The sequence below is a fragment of the Carcharhinus amblyrhynchos genome, chromosome 8, assembly GCF_965287045.1.
Source record: "Carcharhinus amblyrhynchos chromosome 8, sCarAmb.v2.hapA, whole genome shotgun sequence".
Classification (NCBI taxonomy): domain Eukaryota; kingdom Metazoa; phylum Chordata; class Chondrichthyes; order Carcharhiniformes; family Carcharhinidae; genus Carcharhinus; species Carcharhinus amblyrhynchos.
In genome coordinates, this window is record NC_137331.1 from 123,401,721 (window position 1) to 123,414,653 (window position 12,933).

Sequence of the window (12,933 nt, forward strand, 5' to 3'; positions counted from 1 at the left end):
TGGAATGGGCGGTGCTGTGCCTCACAGCACCAACGACACGGGTTCAATTTCAGTCTTTCGTCACTGTCAATGTGAAATTTGCACGTTCTCCTCGTGTCTGCGTGGATTTCTTCCGGGTGCTCCAGTTTCCTCCACAGTCCAAAGTGGGGGTTAGGTTGATTGGCTATGCCAAATTGACCTTTAGTATCGGGGGATTAGCAGGATGAATACGTGGAGTTACAGGGATTGGGTGCTATTGTGGGGGCTGCAGACTGGATGGATCGAATGGCCTCCTGCAATATCGGATTCTATGATTTTCAGCAAAATCCTAGTTCTGTGTTCCAGAGATTATCTGCATGTCCTGATCTTTAATTTAGTTTGTAACTCCTCAGCAGGATCTCTCCATTCTAACAGCGGCCATGAATGTGGGATTTACACCCTCCTTTTCCATCTGGGAATATCCCAGAACAAGGCACCAGGTGGAGAACCCACTCTCAGTACTTGTGTGGGTGGTCTTTGAGGATGCTAACCATCGCTGTAAGTCACAGTCTGGCTTCATGGTTTGACTGCAAGCTTCCGACTTGACATTCTTGGGTACCTCTCCTATTCACAACGTTGGTCTTTACTCCATACAATAGCCCCTCAACTAATAAACTTTTGAAAGACTTTGGACTGTTGTGGAACTAAATCCTACAAAGTGCAAGTTGTACTGCCAGCATTGACAGGTTCATCAGGTATCCAGATCACCAGTAACCTTTCCTGGTCCCCCCATGCCAATACTATAGTTAAGAAAGTCCATCAACGTCTCTACTTTCTCAGAAGACGAAAGAAATTTGGTGTGTCAGCTACGACTCTCACTGAATTTTACAGATGCACCATAGAAAGCATTCTTTCTGGTTGTATCACAGCTTGGTATGGCTCCTGCTCTGCCCAAGACTGCAAGGAACTACAAGAAGTTGTGAATGTAGCTCAATCCATCACACAAACCAGCTTCCCATCCATTGACTCTATCTACACTTGCTGTTGCCCCGGCAAAGCAGCCAGCATAATTAAGAACCCCACGCAACCCGGACATTCTCTCTTCCATTTTCTTCCTTCCTTTCAGGTACAAAAGTCTGAGATCACGTACCAACCGACTCGAGAACAGCTTCTTCCCTGCTGCTGTCAGATTTTTGAATGGACCTACCTCGCACTAAGTTGATCTTTCTGTACACCCTAGCTGTGACTGTAACACTACATTCTGCACGCTCTCCTTTCCTTCTCTATGAATGGTATGCTTTGTCTGTAAATCATGCAAGAAACAATACTTTTTACTGTATGGTAAGAATGTGACAATAATAAATCAAAATCAAATTTGCAAAACATCCCAACAAATCCCAAGAAAAACTGTGCTCCAGATTGTGCTGGGGCAATGTGCCACACCACCATTTCAGACACTCAGCATCATTATCCACCATTTCAACAGTAACAGGACCAAAGCATCCATCTGCTCTGGCTTATTGCTGGTCCAAATTCTTCAAATGCTAGAGTGAATCAAAGAGTCCCTACAGCACAGGGAGGCCACTCAGCTCAGCGAATTTGACACAGCATTTCCCCACTCTATCCCCACACATGGCTAATCCACCTATCTACACAACTTAGGGCATTAAGGGTAATTTAGCATGGCCACTCCACCTAACCTACACATCTTTGGACTGTGGGAGGAAACCAGAGCACCTGGAAGAAACCTACAGACACAGGGAGATTTGTCTCCCTGTGAATTGTTCAATAAATCTGTGTAAACAAATTATAAAGGGTCCTGGAGTCTTTAACATCTTGCAAGCAGAATTCAATATTTATTTAAAACAGTGCACAATTGTAACAACAACTCCAAACGTATGCACAGCAAAAGTGTGCAGGTCATTAAATTAACACAAACCATACAACTCTCCAAGATTTGAAATATTGTGTTTTGTAAACAGGCAGCTTTCCTTCGAAATACCACTCAAATGACTGACGTCACAGTATTCTTTTATCCTCAACTTCCTCCCTTTTCCAACTGAAGGTTGTGATTTGGGAGCGAGTGGAAAGCTACATAAGCAGCAGCTCTTGAATACCTTAGACAAATAGTATTTCATTTCCACCCCCCCCGCCTCCCTACAATGAATTCTGGTTGTCTATTTACTCAGACATTTCCAGCACTTTCAGTCGCAATCACTGGATGCTGATGTACCCGGGCTAAATTTCCACACCCGCCTAGCCAGGGATGGAGGTAATGGAACTCAACACAAGACAAGCGACTGGACATAGGTGAGTATCTTGTCTCAGTGCGACAGTCCACAGTGCATCTGGCCACTTAATCACCAGGGGGCAGAGAAGGAAGAGGGTTTTTTATTCCCCCTCACTCCACGTTGCACAGCTTCCTGCTCACGACCATCTTACTCCTCAGTGAACCTTCAGAAGAGCTCAGATTTCTTTTACAAGCCTTCAGTACCATGCTGAGTCACGTACAGCCTAATATTTACATTGCAGTTCGTTCAGTACAAGGGTCAGGACTAAGACCATTTGATGCAAATGAAAAGGAGCTTGCATCTTTATTATATCCACAACATTGACAAGCTGTTTGTCTTTTTTTTAAAAAAGTGAATATAATTAATATTAAACTGCTGCTTCCTGGTAATTTTATCCAATGCTGCAAATGCCCCATTGGAACACCTTTTCATTCAGTCTTTGGGATGTTGTGAAATGTAGTTCCTGATCACGTTCGCTGAGGAATCTCTGATGGGCGGCTGCTGAGGGCAGTACTGGCTGGATCCCAGCCACAGCCACTCGCAGCACAGGAGGGATGAGCAAGAAAGAGAAAATTCGGCCATTCACGTTTTTGCAACTCTCCGTGCGCACTCTGGATGAAAAACTAACGTCTAATTTGCAGCATGAACAACATTACTATTTGCATTTCTTCAAGAATTAGGTTTTCTTTGGTTTCTTCTTTTCAGTTTCTTCCTCCTTCTCCTTTTCAATTTCTGCAACAAGGTGTTCTATCTCTTTCGCATCTAGGAGCTGTGAAAAGGAAATATTGCAGCGTTAGTTACAACCGAATAACAAATAACATCGTCACTTTACATACTACACCTCCCTTCCCGTCCAGAACACTCGAGCATTGTCACTGCATTGCAGCCAATACAACTGATTAACACTAGGTTAAGTCTAATCCTTACTGAGTTGCAGACTGTCAATCTATAATCAGACCTCCACATTTATAAAATCACACATTAGTTAAAGCACAGGAGGCCATTCAGCTCACTGTGTCAGTGTTGGCTCTCTTCCAGAACAACTCAAATCCCACTCCCCCCCCCCCCCACCCTTTCCTCATTGCCCTATTAATTATTTTTCTCATTTGATAATCATGATTGAATCCAGCATTAACTTTTGTCCTCTATTTATAAAGCTGGATCCCCTGCCTGACTATCCGCTTTCTCAATCTGCCCTGCCACCTTTTAACAATTTGTGCACAATTACATCAGGGACCCGGGTTCAATTCCTGGCTTCAGTCACTGTCCGTGTGGGGTTTGCACGTTCTCCCCATGTCTGCATGGGTTTCCTCCCACACTTCAAAGATCCGCGGGGTCAAGTTGATCGGCCATGCTAAATTGCCCCTAAATGTCATGGGACTCGCTAGGATAAATATGTGACGTTAAGGGATTAAGGCCTAGGTGGGATTGTTGTCCATGCAGGCTTGATGGGCCGAAAGGCCTCCTTCTGCACTGTAAGGATTCTATGATTCTACTCACAGGTTTCTCTGTTCCTGTGCTCTCTGTGAATTACAACCTTTAGTTTATACTGCTTCTCCTAATCCTTCCCACCAAAACCTATCACTTTTCACCTCTCTACGTGTAATTTCATCTGCTAGCTATCTGCCCAAACCACCAGCTTACGTCCCCTGAAGTCAATCAATATTTATTTTTGTTCATTTGTGGGTCATGGGCATCGCTGGCCGGCCAGCATTTATTGCCCATCCCTAGTTGCCCTTATTCAGAGGGTAGTTGAGAGTTAACCACATTTCTGTGGCCCTGGAGTCACATGTAGGCCAGACCAGGTAAGGACGGCAGATTTCCTTCCCTAAAGAACATTAGTGAACCAGATGGTTTTCTGACAATCGACAATGGTTTCACAGTCATCAGCAGATTCTTAATTCCAGATTTTTAACGTTGAATTCAAATTCCACCATCTTACCATGGTGGGATTCGAATCTGGGTCCCCAGAATATTAGCTGGGTTTCTGAATTAATAGTCTAGCCACTAGGCCATCACCTCCCTCCATCTCATGGTTCATAATGCTTCCAAGACTGTGTCATCTGCAAATTTTGAAATTGCGCCCACACAGCAAAGTGTAGGTTGACATACAGATCGAGAAGAATAATGGTCTGAGTACTAATCCCCTGGGGAACCCCACTGTAAACCTTACAATCTTCACCATTACCCCAGAGATGTTTCTGGAGGACAATGGAGTAAGCTTTGTTGCAGATGTACTGTCCTAATGTTTCTGGAAGGTCTAATACAGATAGGAAATATACAGTAAATGGCACAACCATTAAGGGTATTGATAGGCAGAGGTATCTGGGTGTACAGGTCACTGAAACACAGGTGGAGAAGGTAGTCAAGAAGGCATATGGCTATCTTCATCGGCTGGGGCATTGAGTTTAAGAAGTGGCAAGTCATGTTGCATCTTTATAGAACCTTAGTTAGGCCATACTTGGAATATAGTGTTTAATTCTGGTCACCACACTACCAGAAGGATGCGATAGCTTTGGAGAGAGTATAGAAAAGATTTACCAGGATGTTGCCTGGTATGGAGGGCATTAGCTGTGAGGAGAGGTTGGAGAAACTTGGTTTGTTCTCACTGGAACCATGGAAGTTGAGAAGTGACCTGATAGAAGTCGCCAAGATTATGAGAGGCATGGACAGAGTGGATAGTCAGAAGCTTTTTCCCAAGGTGGAAGAGTCAATTACAAGAGAGCATAGGTTTAAGGTGCAAGAGGTAAGTTTTTTTTCACACAGACGGTGGTGGGCGCCTCGAACTTGTTGCTGGGGGAAACAGTGGAAACAGATACAATAGTGATTTTTAAGGGGTATCTTTACAAATACATGAATAGGATGAGAATAGACCGACATGATCCCTGGAAGAGTAAGACGTTTTAGTTCAGGCCAGCAGCATGGTCAATGCAGGTTTGGCAGGCCGAAGAGAGCCTGTTCCTGTGTTGTAATTTTCTTTGAATAACCCACAATAGTGCTAAGTGTTTTCACATTCCCTGTGCAGGCTCAAGGAGACAAACAGCATTGTCCTGCGCTCCGTACTACAACAGAGCTTTCCACCTACCTTGAGTGGCTGATCCCTTCTTATTATAGCCAGCTCAATATTCTTTCCACCAGACTGTACTACCTGCAATAAAAATGTACAAATAATGGACCATATTCAAAAGCACAATATTGAGATAAAGCAATTCAAATTGACAGATTGCCTTCAATGTAGAAAAAAACCATCACAGTGCACTCCAGAATTATAATCAAAAACAGGCCCGGAGGGTGTGGAGAGTCTGCAGAAGGATCTAGATAGGCTGGGCAAATGGGCCAGGAAATGGCAAATGGAATTTAATGTTGGCAAGTGTGAGGTGGTCCACTTTGGTAGGAAGAATGGTAGGAAGGACTATTACTTACGTGGCGAAAAACTGCAGCAGGCGACGGTGCAGAGGGACCTCGGGGTCCTTGTGCATGAGTCGCAAAAACCCAGCTTGCAGGTGCAGCAGGTGGTCAGGAAGGTGAATGGGATGCTGGCCTTCATAGCGAGGGGGATTGAATATAAAAGTAGGAAGGTCTTGCTGCAGCTGTATAGGGCATTGGTGAGGCCGCAGCTGGAGTACTGTGTGCAGTTTTGGGCGCCGCACCTGCGCAAGGATATTTTGGCCCTGGAGGGAGTGCAGAGGAGGTTTACTAGGCTGATACCGGAGTTGAGGGGATTGAGCTATGAGGAGAGGCTGAATAAACTAGGCTTGTACTCGTTAGAGTTTAGAAGAATGAGGGGAGATCTCATTGAGACGTATAAGATGATGAATGGGATGGATAGGATAGAGGTGGAGAGACTCTTCCCGCTCAAAAAAGACAGTAGGACTAGGGGGCACAGCCTCAAGATAAAGGGGAGGCGGTTTAGAACGGAGTTGAGGAGGAACTTCTTCACTCAAAGGGTGGTGAATCTCTGGAATTCTCTGCCCGTTGAAGTGGTGGAGGCTGCCTCGCTAAATATTTTTAAGAAGCGGGTTGATGGGTTCTTGATAAGAGAGGGGATTAAGGGTTATGGGGAGAGGGCGGGAAAGTGGAACTGAGCCACAACAGATCAGCCATGATCTTATTGAATGGCGGGGCAGGCTCGAAGAGCTAGATGGCCTACTCCTGCTCCTATTTCTTATGTTCTTATGTTCACTGCTGCATCACAGCGCCAGGGACCCAGGTTCGATTCCAGCCTTGGTGATTGTGTGGACAGAGTAAGAAGTCTCACAACACCAGGTTAAAGTCCAGCAGGTTTATTTGGAATCATGAGCTTTCAGAGCACTGTTCCTTCTCCGGGTGCTCTGATTTCCTCCCACAGTCCAAAAGACTGTGCTAAATTGTCCCTTAAGTGTGCCAAGATTAGGGAGATTAGCGGGGTAGATACGTGGGGTAAGACTGGCTCAGAGTTGGTACAGTCTTGATGGGCCGAATAGCCTCCTTCTGCACTGGAAGGATTCTATGAGAATGAGGTACTTATGGTAACAAACATAAGTGTGGCTGAAGCAATGAGTTTTAGAAAATGTCTTAAAAGGGAGGAATTGGAAGTGTAGAAACGCTTAGAGGGGAAAATTGAGCTGGGCTGAAATGATGGCTGTTGATGAGTTGGCAAAGCGGGAGCACTTGGAAGTGGAGACAGAGTGAGAAGAACACAAGTTTTCGGAGGGCTCTAGAGTTGGGGGAGGTTAAAGAGAAGGCCATGATGACCATGGAGCAACTTAGAGAGGAAATGTAGGTGAGGACTCCTGAAAGATTAGAACGCAGAGCTTGTGCCTGAGACTGTGGCCAGGGAAAAGGGGGAGAAATCATTTGCAAAATCCCGTGTTAGTGGTGGGAAATGAAGGTGATGGTACAGTCCAGTGTTTGACTGAAGGAAGTATTTATTGATTCAAATTCTGTAATCAGAATAACAGTTGGTGACCTGGATGGTAGTAATTAGTTGGATAAGCTCCACTCTAATCGAGACCACAACAAACTACCAAGGATCGTGAACGAAGCCCAATCCATGGCACATATCTGCTTCCCATCCACTGACTTTGTCTACACTTCCTACTGCCTCGGAAAAAGCAGCCAGCATAATTAAGGACCCCACACACCCCAAACATTCTCTCTTCCACCATCATCCTTCGGGAAAAAAGATACAAAAGTCTGAGGTCCCATACCAACTGATTCAAGAACAGCTTCTTCCCTTCTGCTGTCAGCCTTTTGAATGGACTTAACTTGCATTAAGTTAATTTTTTTTTTACACTTTAGCTATGACTGTAACACTACATTCTGTACTGTCCCCTTTCCTTCTCTATGAATGGTATGCTTTCACTGTATAGCGCACAAGAAACAATACTTTTCACTGTATATTAATACATCTGACAATAATAGATCAAATCAAAATCAGTTTCCAATCTTTCTCTCCTCTCTGTTTCTTTTCTTAACTCAGTCAAAATCAATTTTGGACAATATGAGGAAGCATTGTTTTGACTCCAACTTTTGCTCCATACTTCTTGCTGGTCAGGACCCTGATAGAATTATGCAGCAAAAAAGCGGGAGTTCGGTCCTTTCTGGATGTACCCATCTGCCCAAACCCCACACCCTACAAACTTCTCCTTTTCAGACGAATATGCGATTCCACTTTTCACAAACTCCTCCTGAATCCACCACCTTTCTCACAGTGTGTTCCAGATCGGAACAATGGTGGCCCGAATGCCTCGATCATTCCTGAAGCCACTGTGATTCTACAGCCCACTTGCAGCATTCTATCTGAGCAATGTGTTCTGTGCAGGAACCTCGCTCAGAACATACTTCACTGTTGACAAATGGGACCGCAGTCCACCGGAGAGGGGAAAAAGAACAATGACTTCTGCAAGCTGTTGCCTTTGTTTAAAGTTTACAAAACTGGTTCCACATCTGCAGTCACTACACACCACTATCCGAGAGTTCCCCATCTCTTAAACTTAACTTCATGACAAACTTTCACAAAATCAGCAAACTGGCAGGTCTGGCAATGTTCTGATGAAGGATCATCCAGACTCAAAGTTCAGAGGAGGCAATTGGTCTAATGGTATTATTGCTAGAGAATTAATTCAGAAACTCAGCTATTGTTCTGGGGATCCGGGTTTGAATCCCACCACGGCAGATAGTGGAGTTTGAATCTAATATCAAAAGAAAATCTGGAATTAAGAATCTACCAATGACCATGAAGCCATTGTCAGAAAGACCCATCTGGTTCACTAATGTCCTTTAGGGAAGGAAATCTGCCGTCCTTAGCTGGTCTGGCCTATATGTGACTCCAGAGCCACAGTAACATGGTTGATTCTCAACTGCCCTCTGAAATGGCAGAGCGAGACACTCAGTTTAAGGGTGACTCGGGATGAGCAATGCTGGCCAGCCAGAGACGCCCAAGTCCCATGAATAAATTAAAAGAAAATCTCTCTCCACAGATGCTGTCAGACCTGTTGAGGTTTTCCAGCATTTTCCACTTTTGTTTTAGATTCCAGCATCCTTGGTCAGACAATGTGGAGCACCAAGGAAAGGGATGAAATTGCAATTACAATGTGGGCCAAAGGCACACAACGATGGGAGCAAGTCAAATTTCACTTTAATTACAAGAATTTACAAAAACTGCTAGGTTTTGAAAACCGTGTTTCAGTCACTTCACAGTTTGGGCTATTGGTTGATAGTGACTGAAAAGGGGCAGGCACAGCGGTTAGCGCTGCTTCCTCACAGCACCAGGGACCTGGGTTCAATTCCAGCCTCAGGTCACTGTCTGTGTGGAGTTTGTACATTCTCCTCATGTCTGCGTGGGAGCTCTAGTTTCGTCCCACAGTCCAAAGATGTGCAGTTTAGGTGGATTGGCCATGCTAAATTGTTCCTTAGTGTCCCAAGATGTGTAGCCTGGGGAGATTAGTGGTGTAAACGTGTGAGGTTATGGGGATTGGGTCTGGGTGGGATGCACTGTCGGAGACTCGATGGGCTGAATGACCTGCTTCTACACTGTAGGGATTCTATGGAAGAGAGAGACATTCAGTTTTAATGAGGGCATTCTAGGATTTTCCCCAGTATATGTACAAGGTTTTGACAGCTCTGTGCCTTTGTTGCAAGGATGGTCTTGACAATATTTTTCACTCACTTCGAGCAAAGCTTTAATTGCCAGCTTGATGGTGTCATTGTCTGTCGCAATTGCTTCATCAGTGTAGTTCTTTTCAAGGAATTCTCGGACTGTCTTGGCACTGCGACCAATTGCATTTGCCTGTTTGTACGACAATGAGATAGTTATGTTCCCACTCCTTCATTTGCTGCGCTCAGGCGCTCTACCTTTTAAAACAAAAATCACACTTTCACATCTCAATTCACTTCTTAATGCAAAGGAATATCTACATTCCAAAAAAGGGAAGAAAAAGAAATTTTCTTTCTATAAAAGAAATTTTATAGTAAATTTTTTTCTATAAAGAAATCGTTTATAGATTATTGTGACCCTTCCAAACTTAAAGAAACCTCTTGCATCCAGGGTTAATGATTGGAAACTGCACAGCGAGCTGTTCGTGTATGAACAGCCAAGCCAACAACGATCAGTGGGTTAAATGTGACATGTTAATGCGGCCAAATGGCTGCATCACCTATGGTGAGCTTGCAACTGGCACGTTGCCCACACAGGCAGCACAGTGGTTAGTACTGCTGCTTCACAGCACAAGGGACCCGGGTTCGATTCCCAGTTTGATAAATTTTTTTATTTTAAGTGCTTGTTGACTTAAGCAAAGAATACTTCAACAAAGGGACGTTGTTCAGGGGATATTTATTTCCCTCTTCAGGGAGAGGTATTAGAGTTATTAGGCCAGTAATCCAAAGGTCTGGACAAATGGGGTGGCACAGTGGTTAGCACTGCTGTTTCACCTTGCCAGGGACCTGGGTTCGATTCCTGGCTTGAGTCACTGTCTGTGTGGAGCTTGCACATTCTCCCCATGTCTGTGTGGGTTTCCTCCGGGTCGTCCGGTTTCCTCCCACAATCCAAAAGATGTACTGGTCAGATACATTGGCCGTGCTAAATTCTTCCTCAGTGTAAGCCGAACAGGTGCCGGGGTGTGGCACCTAGGGAAGTTTCACAGTAACTTCATTGCAGTGTTAATGTAAGTCTACCTGTGACAAAATTAACATTTGAAAAACATTTTGAAACTAAACACTTCTACGATACATAGATATCTGCAAGAGGGGCTTCCAGTTGACCGGGAGTCAGCAGAAGAAACATCAGTTGAGCTCAGGCCAATACTGTTGAGCTGTGCCAGCCATGGAAAGAACTGCAACTCGCCAATTGGCCACCACATCCACACTGACACCCAGATGAGACATCTACCCTAGGCAGAGTCCATTGCCTCCAGAGACAGGCAGATATAATAATAATGCAAATGAATCAAGGGGTTTCCAGATTTAATTCCCAGTTTCTACTGAGCATAACAGACAAAGCAACTTGGGGAGAGTATGCACACTTGCTCACTAACAGAAAATAATCAGGATTCCCACGTGTATTTGCAATTTAGAAGCCCCTTGTATTGCCCTCACTTTTCAAAGAACGTTAATCTTCTATAAAGTACTTAAAAGTTTATTTATTAGTCACAAGTAACGCTTACATTAACTGCATTGCAGTGTTACTGTGAAATTTCCCTAATCGCCACACTCCGATGCCTGCTCGGGTCAATGCACCTAACCAGCACATCTTTCAGACTGTGGGAGGAAACACACACAGATACCGGGAGAACGTGCAGACTCTGCACATACAGGCACCCAAGATGAGAATTGAACCCGGGTCCCTGGCGCTGTGAGGCAGCAGTGCTAACCACTGCCACCCATCTTAGGGACATGCTGATATAAAGATGTTGTCAAGATTAAGTTTGATTTGTTTCGTTGTTGCATGGGTTACTGTACTTCACTGTCACTGTCTACAGCAGAGAAATGGGTAGGGGCAGTAAGTGGGGAAACAAACAAAAAGGAAAAGATTTTATTGTTTAGAAAGGAGACAGTAGAAAGAGAAACATTTACCTTCCAGGCTTGGTATGTCCCAGATGGGTCAGTCTGGTACAACCGTGGTGTGCCATCGTAATCAAACCCCACAATCAATGCAGAGATTCCGAAGGGTCTGCGCCCATTGCTTTGTGTGTAGCGCTAAAAACATTAAAGCACAAAGTTCACCAACAATTCCAATTGTTAATTCTTTCTCGCTGCTTACCAGCGACCAGCAAACCACTAGATTGTCTCGACGGCCTGTACCGAACGGTGGAATTTTGATAGGTAAGTAATCGTTTACTAAAACTATATAATAATAACATAAGAAATAGGACCCAAAGTGATCCTAAGAGAATCCTACAGAGTTGCATCAAAACTTCCTCACTCTGATGCTCCGATCCATTTATAAAAGGCTAACATTCCACTTGCTTTCTTAATAGCTTGCTTGAGCTGCATGCTAACTTCCTGTAATTCCTATAAAAGGACTACAGTTTGAACTTCCGTGAAAATGGACTAATTGAAAAGGAACTTAGTGTTGTAGTAAAAGATTACAATAATTAGTTATCGTCTCCCATCGTTTTATCTGCTAAAAAGATCTTTACTTATTCCTTCCCTGAATGTCAGGATCATTGGCAGCATTTGTTACCTAATTGTCCTGGAACTGGATGGCTTGCTGGACCACTTCAGTGGTCAATTAAGAGTCAACCACATAGCTATGGATTGGGAGTTATGTGTGGGCCAGACTGGGTAGGGTTGGCAGATTTTCTTCCCTAAAGGATGTTAGTGAAGCAGATGGGTTTTACAACAATCAATATTAGTTGTAATTGTCACCAAAGTGAATCTTGATTATCTTCATATTAAATGGTCAATCTCATATCCTGAGACTATGAGACTCCAGCCCCTAGTTCAAGACTCCCTGGGTGGAAACAGACTTTGACACCTAACCTCTCAAGCCCGATAAGAATTTTATATTTTTCAATCAGATCACCTCTGATTGTCCTAACCTTCAGAGAACATCAGCCTAATCTACTCGAGCAATCTTCAGAGGACAGACCAGCCCAATCATCCCAGGAATCCACTTGCTGAATCTACTTTGCATTCACTGGAAGGTCAGCATATTTTCCCTAAGGCAAGCAGAATTAGAACTGTATCCCAAGAGTGGTCTTAAAGAGAGCCCTACAGAGTCGCAACAAGGCTTCTTCACTCAAATGCTGCAATCCATTTATAAAAGGCTAACATATCACTTGCTTTAATAGCTTGCTATAGCTGCATGCTAACTTCCTGCACTTGCCATAATAGATCATCTAATTCCCTCTGCACACCAACTATGTACTTTAAGAAAGGGTTTAAAAAGGAATCCTGTTTGTACCCTATTCATGGATAATCTCCTTACATTAAATTCCACCTGCCACCTTCTTGGTTGACAACTTCCGTTGATATTGCTTTGCAACCCCCTACAGTCTCCTCAGAGCTGACTTTACCACCTTGCTTTATATCACCAGCAAACTTGGAGACAGTCAGTGGTTGCAGAAGGAAACTCGAAGAGCACTTGAAGGGCTATGGGGATAGAGCAGGAGAAACAGGACGGACTGACTGCTCTACATAGAACTAGGTGGCCTCCAGCTGTGCCGCAATGACTCTAAACTTACGCTAACTCCTTTCAATTGAT

General features: G+C 44.1%; 1 protein-coding gene across 1 annotated transcript in view; it reads right to left on the reverse strand.

Annotated features, from left to right (window-relative positions):
• Positions 1–1,791: 1,791 nt before the first annotated feature.
• psma8 (proteasome 20S subunit alpha 8) overlaps positions 1,792–12,933 on the reverse strand; it is a 31,028-nt gene continuing 19,886 nt past the window's right edge. Inside the window, exons 4-7 of the mRNA XM_080194745.1 lie at positions 11,301–11,423; positions 9,400–9,519; positions 5,335–5,397; positions 1,792–3,018 (exon numbers count right to left, since the gene is read on the reverse strand). Of these exons, the coding sequence (XP_080050871.1) occupies positions 2,926–3,018; positions 5,335–5,397; positions 9,400–9,519; positions 11,301–11,423 (399 nt within the window). The 3' untranslated portion in view covers positions 1,792–2,925. The remainder of the gene's footprint in view (positions 3,019–5,334; positions 5,398–9,399; positions 9,520–11,300; positions 11,424–12,933) is intronic.